At 37.2% G+C, this 20,125-nt stretch overlaps 1 protein-coding gene across 1 annotated transcript; it reads right to left on the bottom strand.

Annotated features, from left to right (window-relative positions):
* Window positions 1-16,354: 16,354 nt before the first annotated feature.
* On the bottom strand, window positions 16,355-19,621 carry LOC109241102 (3-ketoacyl-CoA synthase 20-like). The gene is made up of 2 exons (XM_019407820.1): window positions 18,617-19,621; window positions 16,355-17,265 (listed from the first exon to the last, which is right to left on the bottom strand). The coding sequence occupies exons 1-2, from the start codon at window positions 19,385-19,387 to the stop codon at window positions 16,480-16,482; spliced, it is 1,557 nt and encodes a 518-aa protein (XP_019263365.1). The 5' UTR covers window positions 19,388-19,621; the 3' UTR covers window positions 16,355-16,479.
* Between the last annotated feature and the right edge of the window lie 504 nt (window positions 19,622-20,125).

Below are 20,125 nucleotides of genomic sequence, written 5' to 3'. Positions count from 1 at the left end.
CTTAAGTGTAGTAAACAAAGCAACCAAACATTTTGTACTGCCGCGTCGGTGGATGCGGCGCCCCATGCGGCACGGTAGTGAAGTTTTCCAGAATTGTTGCTTTGGATGCTAGGCAAGCATATTGGCCTAGCAGAACACCGCATATGGCGCGCTAGGCCTATTTTCTTGAAGTTCCAGATTTTTGCGTTTTAAGCTACGGGTTGCACCCCGACTCTATTATGTACTTATTTAATGTTCAATCATGCTTATACCTAGGGGTGGGCGTCAGTCGGTTCGGTCGGTTATTATAAAAAAACGTTTCGGTTGATCGATTTTCGGTTTTGTAATATTAATAACCAAATCAAACCAAAGTATTTACGGTTCGGTGCGATTTTTTCAAGGTTCGGTTCGGTTATCTCCGGTTTAGTTTATCGGTTATTAACGTTTCAAGATTTTTATATTCGATGTAGACTATGGATCTTTAGTTATAGCAAATTCTTTCACTATTTCTACTTGGTAGTCTGGCACTCTCGAAACACCAGTTATACCACTAAATTTTAAGCCTTCGCAATGCATGAAAAAGAATAGGAAAAAGATTGCAGAAAAGTATGCAAATCTCAAACAATCAAAAATCTGTTTGCAGTGGCGTATGTTGATTTTTTGTTATACACTCTGAAAGAGTTGTTGAGCGACAAGAGCAGTCAGCTCATTATCATACATTAGGACGAAATCAATGTCCTTGTAGATGAGCTCACAGTCTAAAAAACTCTTCTCATGGATCCCCCAAAGCTGTATATGGAGCGGGAAAATCTGATTTCTTTCTTGACTAACATTACTGCCATTTTTATCGAGGCAGGCTCTACTGTCTATTCCCTTTCAGAAACTGAGATTGATGAGGACAAGGCCAGGGAAATGCATCTCATGCTTCTTAATTTGTTAGAAAAGATCAGAATGACCAAGGCTGAGGTCAGAGAGATTTATGCCAAAATTTCGACAATTACAAAATTTCGGTTTTTCGGTTTAACCGAAAATCGAAACACCAAAACTGTAAACCGCACCGGAATACCGAAATTTAATAATTTAAAAACCGCACACCGACCGAATAACCGATTAAACCGAAATCGAAAAACCGAAATTCACGGTTGGGCCGGTATTATGCCCACCCCTACTTATACCTGCCCAAACAAGTACCAAAATTCCTAAACTCTAATAGTCCTACACTAATATTATCTAATTATCCTACGAAAGCAAGAAAAAGGGATAGAAGTAGTTCTGAGTTATAGTTGTTAGCTTGACTCCGTCACTTAGGCTTATTTTATCACAATGCTAGAGGATTACTCGTCGAATCCTCCAACAAGGTACAATTTCAACCTGTGCTCCTTCACCTTAAAGTTTCCGTTCCCTTCTTCATCATGTATTTCAATGGCACCATATAGTGAGACGTGTTTCACCACATATGGACTTGTCCATCTTGATTTGAATTTTCCGGTGAACAACCTAAGTCTACTATTTTATAGTAAGACTTTGTCTCCTTCGTGAAACTCTTTTGGCTTTATCAGACAATCATGCAATTTTTTTATTTTTTCCTTGAAAATTCGCGCATTTTCATACGCATCCAGTCTAAACTCCTCCAATTCATTCAAGACTAAGATCAAGATTAAGCATCTTAATTTCCCAATAAGCTTTATGTTCTATCTTAATTGGTAGGTGACACATTTTTTCATACACTAGTTTGAGTGGTGAAGTCTCTATGGTTGTTTTCAACGTAGTTCTGTATGCCCATAGAGCTTTATCCAACTTTACAGACCAATCCTTACAAGAAGCACTAACCGTCTTTTCAAGAATTCGTTTAGTTCATGATTAACCACTTCAACTCACCCGCTAGTTTGGGCATGGTACAGGGTTCCTCTTTTGTGTGTGACCCCATACTTAGACAACAATGCAGCGAACTGCTTATTCACAAAGCGCGGCCCATTGTCACTGATAATCACTCGAGGTGTCCCAAAGCGGGCAAAGATGTTCTTTCGTAAGAACTCACACACCACCCGAGCATCATTGGTCCTAGTAGGGATTGCTTCAACCTATTTAGAGACGTAGTCAACGGCTACTAGGATATATCATAAGGATGAGACGATGGAAACAGACCCATGAAATCAATGCCCCAAACATCAAAAATTTTACATACCAGAATGGAGTTTAGTGGCATCTCATCCCTCTTGCTAATGTTACCCGCCCTTTGACACTTGTCACATGCAGCTATATACGCCGCTGCATCTTTGTACAAAGGCCAATAGAAATAGGCTCCCATGACCTTTGATGTAGTGCAATTTCCACCATAGTGTCCTCCAGCTGCTCCGTCACGGAAATGAGAAAGAATTCTTGCCATCTCTCCTTCAGGCACACACCTTCGAATCTCACTATCTGCACATAGTTTAAACAACAAAGGGTCATTCCAAAAATAACATTTTACCTTACTTTGAAGCTTCTTTCTTTGATCACGAGGGAGGTCACGAGGCAACCATCCACTAGCCAAAAAGTTAGCTACATCAGCATACCAAGGCTGCCTTTCAGAGACTGCAGCAATAGAGAAAATCTACTCATCAGGGAACTCTTCTCTTACATCAACTGTTTCAACCGGAGTCCTCTCAAGTCAAGATAAATGATCTGCGACTTGATTTTTTGTGCACTTCCTATACTTGATTTCCAAGTCATACTCTTGGAGCAGCAACACCCACCGCATCAGACGCGGCTTGGACTCCTTCTTATTCAATAGGTATTTCAAGGCTGAGTGATCAGTGTGTACAATAACTTTATTCCTCACTAGTTATGATCTAAACTTGTCAAAAGCAAATACCACAATAGAGAAATCTTTCTCCATAGTGGCATAGTTGACTTGAGCATCATTTAACGTCCTGCTTGCATAATAGATGAGCCTAAACATCTTATCTTTTTGTATCCCCTGAACTGCTCCCGCAACTACATTACTAGCATCACACATTATCTCAAATGGCTGCCTCCAATCAGGCGTCACCATAATAGGAGCACTCACAAGCTTTTCCTTTATCAATTTGAATGCTTTTAAGCACTCCACATTGAAAACAAACTTGACATCTTTCGCTAGCAATGCAGTCAACGGTTTGGTAATGCTGAAAAAGTTTTTGATGAACCTCCTATAGAACCCAGCATGTCTAAGAAACCCCTTATGCTCTTCACAGACATCGGTGGAGGGAGCCTACCAATTACATCGACCTTAGCTCTATCAACTTCAATTCCATGTGCAGTCACTTTGTGCCCCAAGACAATTCCCTCTTTAACCATGAAGTGGCATTATTTCCGGTTAAGAACTAAGTGAGTGGTTTCACAACGTTCAAGCACGAGCTCTAAATTCTTCAAGCAATCCTCAAAGTCATCACTAAAGAGGGTGAAATCATCCATGAACACTTCTAGACACTTCATGTTTAAATTGGAGAATATAGACATCATGCACCTCTGAAAAGTGGCAGATGCATTATACAACCCAAATGACATCCTCCTGTAAGAAAAAATACCTGACGGGCAAGTGAATGTGGTATTCTCAAAATCTTCTGGGGCAATGGGTATTTGATTGTAGCTTGAGTACCCATCCAAGAAGCAGTAGTATCCACGTTCAGCCACTTTCTCAAGCATTTGATGAATAAAGGGGAGTGGGAAGTGGTCTTTCCTTGTTGCATCATTCAGCCTTATATAATCAATGCGCATTCTCCACCCAGTGACTGTTCCTGTGGGTTCATTTTCTTCATTTTTCACCACTGTCATGCCACCTTGTTAGGTACCACTTGCATTGGACTAATCCACTGGTTATTAGAGATGGGGAAAATCACTCCCGCAACTAGCAATTTGATGATCTCATTGTGCACTGCCTCCTCCAAATTTTTGTTCAACTTGCGTTGGGTTTGCACCACCGACTTGCTATTTTCTTCCAACAGAATTTTGTGCATGCAAATGGCCAGATTGATTCCTTGAATATCAGCTATACTCCAGCCAATGTCCTTCTTGTGCTTTTTCAGCAGCTCCCCCAGCTTTTGCTCCTGTGTACCTGTCAAGTCAACAGAAATAATCACAGGAAAATTGTCAGTTTCAAGAAAAGAATAATTCGTAAGTGGGGAGGACTTTCAATTCCACATTAGGTTTAGAAGCCTCCTCTTTTAGTTCCTCCTTATCAACCACTTGATTCTCAATTCAAGAGCTCCAACCACTTTCTTTAATTCAGATCTTCATCCACCATTGTGCTAGACTATGTAATACACCTCTCTAGAATATCCACCACAAGCTCTTCAAACTTGTATTTTTCAGCTAATTCACCAACAACGTCTAGCTTGAAGTACGAGTAGGCAGACGCCTCATTACTTGGGTATTTCATCATCCTGTTTATCCGGAACACCACTTTTTCATTGTCCACTCTGAGCATAAGCTGCCCCTCATAGATATCAAGGATTTATCAGCCTATATATAAAAATGGCCTCCCTAGAATTAGAGTCACCTCCTTATTCACCTCCATATTCACCACAATAAAGTTTACCGGGAACAGAAACTTATCCACCCGTACTAGAAAATCCTTATTGATCCCCTCAGAAAAAATGGTGGTCTGGTCAGCCACTTGTAGGGATACTGATATTGACTTGATCACTCCAAGCTCACCTTCCAGCTTCCTGAATACAGATAGAGGCATTAGATTTATAGATGCACCAGAGTCACAGAGGGCCTTGTTGAATCTCTTCCCAACGAGCTTGGTATGGTGAAGCTTTCTGGGCCTCCACACTTTTGGGGAATTTTGTTTTGCAATATGGCGCTGCAGTGGGCATTCAACTTGACCACTATTGTCTCCTCCAATTTTCTCTTGCTAGACAAGATTTCCTTCAAGAATTTTGCATAAGCAGGCATCTGAGTGAGTACTTCAATGAAGGGGATGTTCACATAGAGTTGCTTGAGCATCTCCAAGAATCGCCCAAGACATTTGTCAAGTTTCTCTTGCTTCTTCTTTTGAGGGGATGGTACAGCTGGTATATGTCTACTCTATTCAATATCCTTTTGTACCCCACTACTCTAGCCTTTTTGCTCTTCACTCTCTTTTTCTGCTAGTGTCTCAGTCTGCTTTATCGCCACCTCCGGTCTAGCTTTCACCACTAGCTCAGTCAATGTTTTGCCACTTCTCAAAGATACAACTTTGATTGTTTCCTTTGGGTTCTTTTCGGTGTCTGAGGGAAGAGTCCTAGGAGCCCTCTCAGATAATAAATTTGCAATTTGTCCTATTTTTCTTTCTAAATTCCGGATAGTCGTGCCCTGAGTCTCAAATTTTTCATCTGTTTTGTTAATGAATGCCTTTATTAGATCTTCCATACTAGATTGATTTAGCTATTGTGGCTGGTATTATTGACTCTGCTGGTTATGAAAACGTGATGGTCCTTGGCTCTGGGTTCTAGGGTTATTTTACTGCCATGAGTTCAGACTCCCACGAGGTGAACTCCACGAAAAACCTGGATATCTTTGACCCATGGCATTATAGTTGTTCCCGCCTTGGTAGTTTCCTCTATTAAAGTTTCCCACAGCGTTGACTTCCTCAGCTGATGCTTGACACTCATGTGTAGGGTCTCATTCCACACAAATAATACATGCTGCTTGCGGCTCACTCTGTACCTTGGCCAATGTCAACTTTCTTATCTTCTTGGCCATGGTGTCTAGCTGGGCTTGCATGGATGTATTAGAGTCCACCTGGTGAACCCTAAATGATTTTCTCCTGTATTATTCTCAACACGCCACTGATTACCACCCTTAGATAATTCATAAAGGATTAAGACGACCTCCTCTGGAGTTTTCTGCATTATTGGACCTCCACATGCAATATTCAGAGTTCGTCGTGAGGAAGGTGTCAGTCTGTCCCAAAAATCCTGGAGTTGCATCCACAAATCAATTTCATTGTGTTGACACATTCTGACTATTTCCATTGAATCTTTTCCAAGCTTCAAAGACTGTTTCTATCTCCTTATGGCAGAAATTGTGGATTTCCCTTCGGAACTTCCCTATTTTTGCAGCTGAAAAGTACTTGTCAAGAAATTTTGTGGTCGTATCTTCCCATGTAGTGATCGAACCTCTGGGTAGGTTACGAAGTCAGTGCTTCGCATCATCTTTCAATAAAAAGGGGAATGCACTTAAATAAACTACATCCTTTTGATACTCCATTTATTGGAAAGTGTTCATGATTTCTTCAAAGTCCATTATGCGAGTATTAGGATCTTCGTTCACCTTCCCTCTAAAAATGCATTTGGTTTAGATAGTTTGAAGCAAGCCTTGCTTCAATTCGAAGTTGTTTGTTGCTATGGGATGAGGTCTAACACTTGACAGTCCTTTATTGTAGACTGGCCTAGCATAATCACCCAATGATCTTTCAGGCCTGGGTGCTGCATTCTCGAACTGGTCTTCAACCAAAGGTCGGTTTAGATTAAATCTTCGACCCCCCTTATGTTCGACAGTCTCATCAGAAATTCTCTGTGCAGCTTCTTATTGTGCTGCCTCTCTTGCAGCTAAGTCTACTCCTTCATTCTCTTCATTTGCCATGGTATCTTGTCTCGAGGTTTGACCCAAGAATGTTTCTGTTAACTCTTTATTTTCTCAGTTGTCGTAGGTATTTCTCCAACTCTGGTTCGTAGGGTATCACTTCCCTAGAAGAAGATCGAATCATAACCATAGAAATCAATCGTGTATCCTGCACACAAGTGAGAAAACGTGAATACACTAAAGTAAAAATTAGTTCCTGAATTAGTACTAAAAGTCATTTTAAACTCTATTGATTGCTAGTCCCCGATAACGGCGCTAAAATTTAATGAGCGCAAAACACAACACAAAATAAATGCTCGCTAGCCAACGATAATATAGATTAATTATCATCTCCACAGGGATTGGAATTGAACAGTGTTTGAATAATCTCCTGTGGATTACTATCCAGGAAAATTAACACTTGATTTGATGACTATTACTACGATTAACAACCAAAGTTTAGGCAAATAACAATTAATCACAAAAGACTGCAGATGCGCATCAAGAAATATTAATGAGGGAAATAAGGGTGATTGACTAGATAGGTGCACTATAACTGACTCGAGATCCAATTCTTAAGTTAATCCACTCTATAATACGGTTGATTCTTACAAATTCAACCGATAATTAGATTATATATGAAGATAATATTCCTCTTCCGATTAAACATTAATTTCAGTTATTAATCCAATTGAAGCATGGTAAACAATTGCAACAATAAAATGATGTTTATGATCTAAAGGGTAACTTCTCACAAATATTTCCTATTTTCAAGTTCGATTAACAATTCAAGAGGCTCCTTCGATTACCTATTTGAATCGCGAAATTAAACTAGAGCATAAGATGTGAAGAAATTCAATATCAAATTTCTCTTTCGATTAAGCAACAAACTAAATAACTCCACAATACATATGAAAGCTCCATCAATTAATTCTAGAAATTATCAAGAATCGAATCCCTAATCAAGTTATTGAAACACCATATCTATCAACACCCAAATGGAAATTACTCCATAGAAATGGAGTAAGATATCTCAAATAAGTTTAAGAACAAAGAAAACATCAATTCTAATGATTTGATAAAAACTCTCGTATTGCACCAATCGTAGGTTGAAATCTTGATGAATTCTTGAGTCTTCTTCCTTTGGTGGCTCTCCAATCTTCTCTAAGTCAAAAGGTCCTGTAAAATGGTGTTTTTGGTAAATTTAAGTCGTCCCCAAAACAAATTCGAATGAAACTACCCTTTTTTAGCCGAAATAGGAAAACACTCTAACATTTTTGTACTACTGCATCACACCTCGCACTGCGCCATATGGCGCGCTTGTGGAGAATTTCAAAACACTTTGCAAATCATTTCAGGCCATATTTTGCACTGCCATGCGACGCGGCTGCGCAAATTTATAGAGTAAATTCGTTTAGTCATTTTTTGACATCCGGATTTGGTCATCGAACCCCGAACGTGATACCGACTTAATTGCTTCGTCTTCTAATCAGACTTCAAAGCTCCAACTTGTTTGATTTAGCTCCAAATTACCTTAATAGCTCGGAATCGTTTCCTACAAGGCATAAAATACATAATAAGTGTAAATCACTATCGTTTAAGCTCAAGCACACGTAAAATGCAGTAATTAAAGTGCAATATTATGGCTAAAACACGGGTTACTAGCTTACCATCATACATGAACAGATTTAAAATTTTAAAGCTACCTAGAACAAGAAGCAGCTATGACCGGAGCACAGGTACATCCTCAATGCCAGCTCTCGCCATACATAGCAACATCAGCATCCAAAATCTGCACTCAAGGTGCAAAATTATAGTATGAGTACAACCGACCCCATGTACCCAATAAGTATCCTAACTAACCTCGGTGAGGTAAAAGAAGCAAGAACTATTAATGATACTCTCTACACCTGTGAAGTTCATAATTTTTGACAAGTATACGACAGATATATGATCAAATCAGGGAAACTCAGGTAAAACCACTTTGATACTCTCAGTTCTCTGTTTTCAAGTATTCTTCTCAGTCAACAATCCAGCCTATACAGAGGACACGCAAGTAAATCAGGTAGACAGTCAAGGAAATTGCAAGTAAATATGAGATACCATAATCAATTATCAGTCCGTTGCGTTGCGTAACTCGATCCCAAACATAGTAACCAGCTCTCCCAAAGCTCACATCTATCAGAAACCCGTGCCGACACGTTGCACGGATAACTCACGTGCTAATAGTACAAATCGTGCATGTGCACAATTCCTCAAATACCCTGCCCAGATAATATCATAACGTGTATAGGAAGGAAAACAATTAAATCAGATAAATGACCAAAGAAATGAAATTTCCACACACTAGACAGAAAAATTCATGTGTCAATGATATCGATATATGGATCTGCAAGGATAACTCACGTATTGCATGGACAACTCACGTGCTAATAATAACAATATATGAATCTGCACGGACAACTCACATGCCAATAATATCAACATATGGATCCGCATGAACAACTTACGTGCTAATACTGTAAATCGTCCGGCATGATCATAGGCCTCCAGTACAAGCATATAATATAGGAGCAATTAAACAAGTATACATGTATATGATAAATGAAATGAGATTCTCCTACTCCTAAATTGGTATAAATAACATACTATAGTGTAAGCATGTGCAATGTGTGCTATCATAGCTCAAATCAGCAAGTTATCACATAAATAGTAACTACTAAGTTTATTCAGTGAATTAGTTTTCTTTGTAACTTCAAGTATGACTCAGATAGTTCGCAACAATGATACAAATATAGGAAACACTATAGCTTTAAGCTTAATAGTCACCTCTAGGCATATGATAGCCTAAGCATTTTCCTGAGCATGAATAATTACAAAATAATTATTCGCACTCATAACGCGTAGGTATGAGTGCTCAAACCCCACACATATGCTCACTCATAACGCGTAGCTATCACAAATAATTCAGGCAACTAGTGCCTCAGCCAAGTTTAGATAGGATTCTTACCTCAAACAAGTTGAATTCAATATCGAGCAAGCCAACCAATACTCGAAAATTTCCATTATGCGCGTATCGACCTCCGAACGTCTCAAAACTAGCTAAAAGCAATTCAAATACATCTGTCACACCTCCTTTTTACCACCCAAAAGGGGATATAAGGGAGTTTTTTCAATTAAAGTGACATAAATCGAAATGACATTATTTTTTTTGTTTTAGAGTCGCCACTTGGGATAATTTATTTGGTGTCCCAAGTCACCGGTTTATTTTAAATCCCAAATCGAGGAAAATCGACTTTATTAAAAGTCTGTGAAACGAGAAATTCTAGATAAGAAATTCTGTTAACCCGGGAGAAGGTGTTAGGCATTCCGGGTTCCATGGTTCTAGCACGGTCGCTTAAACTTTTAATAATTTGCCTATTATCTGAATTACTACACGTTTTAAACCTATTGTGCATTTTTAACTTTATAACCGCTTTTAATTATTTTAACCGCTTTTAGGATTTATGGAATTATTGAACAAGTTACGATTGTCGTACACTTGCCGTTTTGGAACACACCGCAAACCGCGCTACATGAAATGCACCCGCGATTCGCGATATGTTTATTTTATTAAAAGTTCGAAGTTGTTATGATCGGGTCACATGAAATGCACACCCGAATTTGGGATTAGGTATCATGACTATGCCACGGGAACCGTACCCATAGTCACGATGATTTATTATAAAACGTGCCTAAAGCAAGCTACGAAAATTCAAAGTATTAGTTTTTGCATTAATGTAAGGGCCATAGATTATGGAATTTATTTGTGTATGGCATGCCTCAATTTATTTATTTTTTAAAAAAGGATTATACTCAACTGAAGCAAACTATGGGTGTTCATATGATTATTTTTTTTCTAAGGTTTGTAATCAAGCATAAAGAGATCCATAGCTTCAGAGTTATTTTGGAAGCGGGAATACATTAGACAAAGCAAATCTAGAATCCAACTTTTATGGACTGTCAGAATATTGAACACTAAAAGAAATTTCCATTGGATCAAATTAAGAAAACGGGTTACTTTCAATTATTTATTTAAAAATGAGAATTCATCTCATGATAGCATCATTGTAACCTAGTGGCTATTGACCTCCAAAGGGTCAAAAACGTGTCTGCAAGTGGGCTCGCAGTGAAGCCCAATGTATTAAGTCATAATTGGAGCAATGCAATACTAAACAAAATCCGCCTTGATCCATTCAAGTTTTAGATAAAACAAATGCTAAAAGAAAAATAGAGAAGATGAACAGCTGAACTATTTATCTGATCTAAAGCAAGACAAATTAATTACACTTCTAACACTTGCAAATCTGGTGAATCACAATACAATCACTAAGAAGGATAATAGACATGAATCCTTAAATATTTATTTGTTCATAGGGCTAATTAAACTAAAAAAAAACATAACCAATATAGTGTTACACCCCTTCCATGGATGACTCCAAATCCTCCTTTTAGACGTAGCTTCGCCAATCTGATCCAACTGGTGGTCAGATCAGCAAGCCATAGCCAAGTAACCAGCATTAAGCCTTCTCAAACTTCAACAAAAATCCATATACTTAAGCAAAATCACTCTATAATGAAACCCTTTTGAATTAATAATGATTCTGCAGGGTTTAAACAGGGCTGAAACTATATAAAATTTAACAATTGACACCACATGCTCCAAGTGTTGTTAATAGCTATCTACATTCATATTTAGAATTAAACAATCTTGATCACTTTCCAACTTACAATCCGCTAGTTTACATGAAATATCAACTTTGAAAAATAGACCCAGATCTCAAAATAACCAAGCTGAACATGAGATAGTTTGACAACTCTCAGGATAACCACACTAATTCAAATGACCAGAGCAAAAGTACTCTGATTGTTCTTTATTTTTCTTTTAAAACAAAACTAAATAAACAGAGGAAACACATATGAACTTAACTCAGTCCAGGGCCACCAGTTTACACAATAAGCATGAGAAAATGCTGATAAAACAACAGAATTTTTCATGGAAAACAAATTCAGTGGAACATGATAAAGAAATCAAACACAAAACACCACCAGATAGTCCCAAATTTCATTCATAAATGCAACAGGAAGCTACAAGTGAGTTTATACATACCTAATGGCCAGAAACAAAAAGAACAGCAGAAGGAAGACCAAGTAAAGATCAGAATAATGAAATTTGGAGCTCAACCAAGCTTAATCAACAATGCATGAGCAGCAGCAGTAAATCTAAGAGAAGAAAACCTCACATTCAATCCATTTTTTTTTCGACTTATGAAAACCAAAAAATCCCAAAGAAGTTCTTTAAGTTTTTTCTAAAATTAGAGGAAAAGAAAGTCAGCTTCTAAGGAAACAGTAGCTCAATTTTTTTTGAGTGTATTTTTAGGGCTCTCCAATCTGATTGTATGTGTAGAAAAGGTACCATATATAAGCACTAAAGATGCCATGTGCTGAAAAACAGAAAAAGGAAATTATTCCCTCACACAACATCTTTCTAACAGAAATAGGACAGTTGTCAGCCTCTTCTTGGTTACAGCATTTTTGTGCTGGCCAAATAGAGCCAGCTGCCCCAAATTCTAGAAGCTTCTGACATTAACCTTATCTGAAAATCCTATTTCTATTTCCCAAATTAACCCCCTAAGTTTTTATTTGTTCAATTAAACCCCTATATGTCCTGTTTATTCCCAAATCAAGACCAGAAACAAAACGAAATAAAGATCAAAGGAACAAATCATTATGCAATTAAACTTTTAAAACTAACCCTAAATTCATTTGACATGAATTGAATCAGAAATGAAACAAAACAGAAAAAAATTCAAACCTAATACTAACATGAGTCCAGAACTAACAATGATGAACCATTTTCTAAGAATTAAACCAATTGAACAGACCAACATATTAAACCAGGGAATCATAACAACAAAAGGAAACTAGACTACAATAATAAACATACTGATTTTAAAATTAAACTGAATAGACACGAGCTAAACCAAATTAACAGACTCTAAACAAACATGAGGATTCTGATGCAAAACACATAGATTAGTAAACCCTAAAACTACTGATTAAGCATGTAAAAACAAGAAAGAAGAAGAAAGAAAGAAAACAAAAGAACTACCCTAACAACCCATAGATTATGGCTAACTAAACCTCTTCATTTTGGTCAAAGAGAAAAGAAAAATAAAAGAAACAGAGTAAAGAAGGAGAGAACAAGAGAAAGGAGAAGAAGAAAAAAAAAGAATAAAGAAATAGAAAGAGAAAAGAAGGGAGGAGATACCTATACTAGGCGGACAGGCAGTTAGGTCAGGCGGAACTCCCGACCTTCTCTGATTTAAACCAAAATAAGTGTTAATCAAATGTTCTTGTCGAGAACAAATGATTAACACCCGTTTCAGGCCAAATCATCTTCAGAAACTCGAAAGCTTGGGACTTAGGTTTTTTCATGACGAACCAGAGATAGAAACGGACCTAGGGTTTTCCTTTGGATCTGGAATTAATGAAAAAGGGTGGGGGTTTTGGGGAGATCAACACTGGACTAGTGTTTAGGAGAGTGTGAGGAGTGTAGGGTGTAGTTCTAGGGTTATTTGGGCGACATGGGGTTTTCGGGTTGAATTTCAGATTGAAATTGGTGAATTTGGGTGGTGTTTTTGGGGAAATTGGTAGCAGATTTGGGAAGAAGGGGAGGTGAGGAGTATCTGGTGTAAATTTGGAGTGGATTGGAGTGTCGCTGCCGCCGTGGGGTGATTTCCGGCGACGGAATAAGGCGGAGCCGGTGAGGGGATTTAGGGCGGCTAGGGTTTGGCTTCTTTAGGTAAGAGAGATGAAATGAGGGGTTTATTGGGGGGGGGGGGGGTCAGACCTGGTTCGGACATTTATATACTGGTTGGACGGCCAGTTCCGAGCCGTTGGATCACAATGATCCAACGGTTATGATGAGGGAAGGCAGAACGGGGTCGTTTGGTTTAGAACAGGGGTGGACCGGGTGTATTAATGATTTGGGCTTGGATCTGGGTTGATTTGGGAACGGATTTTGGTATAAAATCAGCCCAAATTTAAATTCAAAGCCTTTTGTTCAATTATCCCTTTTTATTTCCTTTTTCTTTGTTTTTCTTTTTCTTTTTCTTTAATTAAAGATCCTAAATTAATCTAAATTGTAAATCAAGCTAATTATCTAATTATAAAATTTATAGGAGTTACTTGATCCTAAACTAAAAGAGAACAATCCTAATCTAAAAATTAAAATGTAAAAATGAGCCATTTTTGTGATTTTTATTTTTAATAAGGCAATTAATTAACTAATTAATACTAAAAATATAAAAACAAAAATCTAAATGCAATGCATGGTATTTTTGACATTTTTTTTATGATTTTAACAAAGTTAAACGTGTACAAAAATACAAACAATTAATAAAATCCTATAATAATCCTATAAAATGGCAAATAATTGGAAAAAAATCTATTTCTTTGAATTTTATAGGAGTGTTTCATAGAGGGAAAAAATCACGTGCTCACAGCTGCCCCTCTTTGCTCGGGAACACGAAGGATTTTCGGGTAAAGATGAAATGAGCAATTACGAGCGATTTTTTTGCCCGTTTGAAACTCCATAGGAAGCATCTTTTGAAAAAATGTCTGACCGAACCTTGCTTCGGAGGTTGCCTACATATCCTTGGATATAAAGGAATCAGGTCAGTGTAGTTCTGGAAGTTTTGGTAGCTGGGACTACCAGGAAACTGTGATTTTACTGCTGTTACTGTTGTTTCTTGTTTGCTGAACTCCTTATTACTCCCAAAATAAAAGATGAAAAGAAAACTAAACTAGCCAAACCTATCAACTATGAGTTACAAGATTCCTATCTATAAACCTTCTAAAATTTGAGTACATTAGTAAGCAGCCCAAATTAATCATCGACCGACTACATTAATATTGTCCACATTGTCCAATGGTACCATTTTTTTCTTTGTTCTTAATTGTGACAGCCAATTTAGGTCAAGTTGTCTCACTCTACTCAGCATTTCCAGCAAATTGTCAAGTCCTTCAAGTTTTCTGACTTGACCCAGAAAATAGCAGCTCCTCTGCAGCAATTTCCAGTTCTTTATGCCACCTAGGAGCAGAGTTAGTGTCTTAGTTATGAGTTCGGCTGAACCTAGTAATTTTGATCAAAACTCTATATTTATCTTAAGAAATTTGTTGAATATGCATAAAATATTACTTTAGAACCCAATAACTTAAAAGAACGAGAATCCTAGATCCGTAAACTTTAAATTCAGGCTCTGCTCGCCCCCACCCCCACCCCCTTTTTCTTTTTCTTTTTCCTCTTTCTCATAGTATTAGCAAAGAAACAATTGGTTTCTAACTTGCCTAACATGTTGCATATTCATATTTTATACAGCTTCTCAGTGCATTATCACGCAGCATTTAATATTTTAAATACAATAATCTAGTATTTGTAAATTGAAATGATAATGACCAAATATTATTTGCAATTACTAATAATCAGTTATATGAAATACTGATATAATATGTGATGCCCAAATGGCTCAATACTCCGTCTGTCTCGTAAGAATGACACATATTACTATTGAGTCAAACACTATTTTCTTTGGCTACTATTTTTTCAAACATTTTTGGCTAATACTCACAAACTCCCATTCTTTTTTTGAGATGGGCGTACAATAGAAGAACAACTTTTTTTTTTTCTTGATAAGCAGCATATATGCTTTTACATATGGAGACTTTATCCCTATCTCGTAATGTTAGAGAAGCTGTTTCTGATAGATTATCGGCTCAAGGAAAGATAAAAAGGAAGTAGTAATAACAAGCGTGACAAACAACAAGATAAGATGATAAGGAAACAGAAGCGAAAAAAACAAGTAATAAAGATCTAAGTATAAGAAAATACGAGAATAATACTAATACTACAGGAATGAAAAAGAGCTACACTCAGCTACCTACTAACCTTCTACCCTAATTCTCGACCTCGATACCCTCCTATCAAGATCATGTCCTGCCTAATCACCTCTCCGTAACTTCTTAAGTCTACCTGATCTATCTCTCCACAAACACACCACCAAAAATAACAACAACAACAACAACAACAACGACCCAGTAAAATCTCACAAGTGGGGTCTGGGAGGGTAGTATGTGTTAGGACCGAAAAAATCAAGTGTCATGCGGAAGCTAGTAACGCAAATCTTGAACGACTATAAATCAGACAACAAAAGAGAAATATACCAAAAGAGACACAAACATTTAACGTGGTTCGTCAATTGACCTACGTCCACAGCGGAGATGAGCTATCCACTATATAAAAAGGAGTACAAAATATCGAGAGAACAACCTCACGAAGAGGCAAACACAAGTGACACACTAACACTTGTCCCGTAAAGTTCTCCCCCTAAACACGACTCTCATGCCCCATATGGCTACATTGTGGATGCTACTAAATGGGAAGAAAGGATCCTCAATTTATAGAAGTCCAAACATTTTCCTACAAGAAAAAGGACTAGCCAAATATGGAAGATTTATAGTTTCCTTCTAAAAGAAGGAAAACCCAATTAAGCTAAATATGTTGCCCTTTCCTTCAACGAATAGGAAAACCAAATATGGCAAAAAAATTAGGACAACACTAACAGTATGTACGCAGACCTTACCCCTACCTCGAAGGAGTAGGAAGGCTATTTCCGAAAGACCCTCTGCTCAAGAAGACGGAAAAGACGAGAATACACCACCAAAAATAGCAACCAAAAAAAATCGAAAAGTATAGCAATGTACATTAGCTAAAACAGAAGTAATTGTATTGCTTTCTTAAAGCATAATCAAAGTACATATCCACCTAGTAATAATAATAACAAAGGTAATATTACAATGATCACATATTTGCTTCCCACAAATCAAACTTTAGGAATCATTAATTGTTACAACTCTAGGTACTTGAACTGGGAATTCATCAATCTCATCCATCCAAGGATTCTTCTCCTTAGCAGGATTAATTGTTCTAAGTGCACACCACACAGCACTGTTACATTTAAAACCTGATCCAAATGCAATTTGCCATGTTCTATCTCCTTTCTTAATCCTCCCTTTAGCTTCAGTATATGCCAATTCATACCACAATGAACTACTTGATGTATTTCCAAACCTATATAATGTCATTCTTGAGGGCTCCATATGCCATTGACTTAACTCAAGATTCTTCTCTAACTCGTCCAACACCGCCCTTCCACCTGCATGAATACAGAAATGCTCGAACGCCAACTTAAAATCTGGTATATACGGTTTAATTTTCATCTTGAATACTTTTCTCGCGACTAATGTGATGAAAAATAGTAGTTGTTCGGACATAGGAAGGACTATTGGCCCGAGAGTTGTGATGTTTGTTTTTAAAGCCTCTCCTGCTACAGCCATTAGGTCTTTGGACAATGCTACACCAATTTTTTTGTTGTCATCTTCTTCTTGAAATACACAACTATAGCTTTTGTCATCTGCACCTTTGTGTGTACGTACTGTGTGAATGAGTTGATATTTTGAACGACGACGATCCGATGATTTATTTGATAATAAAATTGCAGCACCACCCATTCTGAAGATGCAATTTGAGACTAGCATTGATCTGTTGTTGCCAAAGTACCAATTGAGTGTTATGTTCTCCATACTGACTACTAGTGCATAAGAGTTGGGATGTACCTGTTATAGCATGTGATAACATATGGATAAATTAGCATTGACAAATTATTATTAATAACGAGAAATAGTTTATATGCAAATTCATGTCCATGTGACCAGGAGGTCAGGGGTTCGAGCCTGGAAACAGGCTCTTGCAGAAATGCAGGATAAGGCTTGACCCTTCCCTAGACCCCGCGCATAGCGGGAGCTTAGTGCATGCACCAGACTGCCCTTTTTTTTCTAGTAAGAAAATTAAAGCACAATCCTTATTTCTAAACACTTTTCTTGATTCGAGGGTCCATCGGAAACAGTTTTTTTACCTCACATAAGGGGTAAGGTCTGCGTACACTCATCCTCTCCAAACCAGACAAGTAAAATCACACTGGACATGTTGTTGTTGTTATTGAAATTAAAGCACAATGGAAAATCTAAGACCATTGGTAGAAAACTGACTTCAGTTTCCCACATGGGAGAAAGCTAATATGAAGGATTTTTTGAGAAGTGGAATTAGCATTAAAAGCTAGCATACAGTTAAGTAGACACTCGACATTAAATTGGCCATGTACTTGAATTGGAGATACAATAGGTTTATTCTTTAATATTGAGTTCAGAAAATCATGTGACATCTTTATCTGTACGTATCTCGATGAAGGTTGAAAACAAATTGATTAATCAACTAATTTCTACATCTTAAATTAGTTGGAGTCAATTATATGAATTCATCCTATAAATTTAATTCACTCTCTATTGAGATTTGAGGTCCATTATCTAAAGTAAAAAATATCTTAAAACAAAGTAGAAGTTCTTTAATCTAAGTGTTCTCCATAACCACACAATTTATAACCAGAAAACAAATAAAATGCTTTATTGGATATAGCCCAACATAATGTGCAACCAAAACTAGTGCACCATGCAATTTATGAGAATTTCAAGACACACACACAAAAGTAGTACTACAACTTAATATTCTCGCAAAGAAAAAAAAAAGAGTTTATTAAATCTATGTTTGTCGGACTCTCAGAAAATATCGCCACACCACTTTTAAAGGATTCAGCACAACTCATCCTTTTCAAGTTATTACATCAAATTTGTTATAAATAATTACCCTATTATTGCAGATATCCTAACTTGATATTGTAAAAATACTTCATACTAACGCTAAGGACAGATCGATGCACGAAGCATCCCGCGTTTATACAGGATTCGGGCAAGGGCTGCACCCAAAGAGGGTGTGATGTAGGCAGCTTACCCTGATGCAAGCACCAGTGGCTGATTCCACGGCCCGAACCCGTGACCTATAGGTCACACACAGAGACAGCTTTACCGTTGATACTAACACTAGTATTAAAAAAAGTCTTGAAAAGGAACAAACCTGTAGCATCTGCTTGGCAAGGTCAATTGAGATTAATCCAGCACTACAGCCCATACCACCAAGATTATAACTCATAATATTTCCTCTAAGCTTATAATGATTAACAATCATAGCAGAAAGTGATGGAGTTGGATTAAACAAACTACAATTCACCACAAGAATCCCAATATCCTTAGCCTTAACACCAGTTTTTTCCAACAATTCATCAATTGCACCAAACATAACCATTTCAGCTTCTTTTCTTGCCTCAACCATACAAGGATTTGGTGGTACTTTCAATAGTGCTTCTGGAAAATATGTCTTTTGACCTAAACCTGACCTTTCCAATATTTTCTTTTGAAATGCCAAATTTTCATCAGTAAAAATTCCAGCTTGTTTTGATCTTTCCATAAATAATTCCTTAGGACACATAACATCTGGTTTAGGTTTGTAACACGAAAAATCGACTAAGTACACTTTTCTTGGCCTAGTCATAAAATAAAGTGTAGCCAAGAAAACCATAAGAGCTGAGCATAAAATAACTGTAACAAGATTGAATTTGAGTTGGTACCATAATTGGACAACTTCTTCTACAGTAAGTGTAGAAAGATGAACAGAAACAGCACCTAAAATTGGAACAAGACACAAATACATAACATGGCTAATCAAATAATGATAGCCAAGTTTTACATATTTGAGCTTAACTGATAGAAGAAAATTAGGAAGTTTGTTATAATAACTACTTCTTTCTTGAGCTTCAATTGAAACTTTTCCATTTGATTCATCTCCCATTGTATATGATACAATATATTCACAAGAATGGAACCAACCCCACAAATCAATCAACAATAACAAGTGAAATAAGGGATTTTCTTTGATTTTTTTTTTCAAATGAAAACAAGAAATACCCAAGTGAGAAAAGATTTTAAAAAAAACTAAGGAAGAATGGTAGATAGAAAGAGAGATGTGTTGAGAGGGAAAAAACTGAGTAGTATGAGAATTTAAGAGTGTAAGAGAAGGCTTGTGGGGATGGAGTAGGGGGTAGGCTGGGGGGGTTCAACTACCCCAACGAACTTTTAATGTAAGCCTACTCTAACATTCAATTTGCCAGAAGGAAAAAATAGCTGCATTTCGTGTATACTTCCTCCCTCCCACTTTATGTGAGACGATTCGAGCGTTAAATTTTTTGTGTGTATTCGAATATATTATAATCTTTGAATTTTGTAATATAAAATTTGTGTGAAACATTTATGTAAGTCACAATTGCCAATTTAAAATAAATATAAAATTTACGGTAAAAAAAAAAATCGTTAGATTCTCCTATTGTCATGACCCAAAATCCAACTAGTCGTGATGGCACCTAACCCCAACCCGCTAGGTAAGCCAATTATCAACAATCCGATTCAATAAGATTTAATTAGAAAATAAATGAAGAAATAACTGAACTTTTATACAAGGAATTCCCAAGGACTGGTAATACAAATCATGAGCTTCTAAGATTTAGTTTTTTACGAGGCTGAATTGAAATAA

Source organism: Nicotiana attenuata, unplaced genomic scaffold (assembly GCF_001879085.1).
Source record: "Nicotiana attenuata strain UT unplaced genomic scaffold, NIATTr2, whole genome shotgun sequence".
Classification (NCBI taxonomy): domain Eukaryota; kingdom Viridiplantae; phylum Streptophyta; class Magnoliopsida; order Solanales; family Solanaceae; genus Nicotiana; species Nicotiana attenuata.
This window is presented reverse-complemented; position numbering and strand designations above follow the sequence as displayed.

What these genes read in the sequence shown, in the direction of transcription:
- LOC109241102 (XM_019407820.1), bottom strand. Translation starts at nt 19,387, where the DNA reads ATGGGAGATGAATCAAATGGAAAAGTTTCAATTGAAGCTCAAGAAAGA. An exon ending in TTGCCAAGCAGATGCTACAG is followed by an intron (nt 17,266 to 18,616) that starts GTTTGTTCCTTT and finishes ATGCTATAACAG; the next exon opens with GTACATCCCAACTCTTATGC.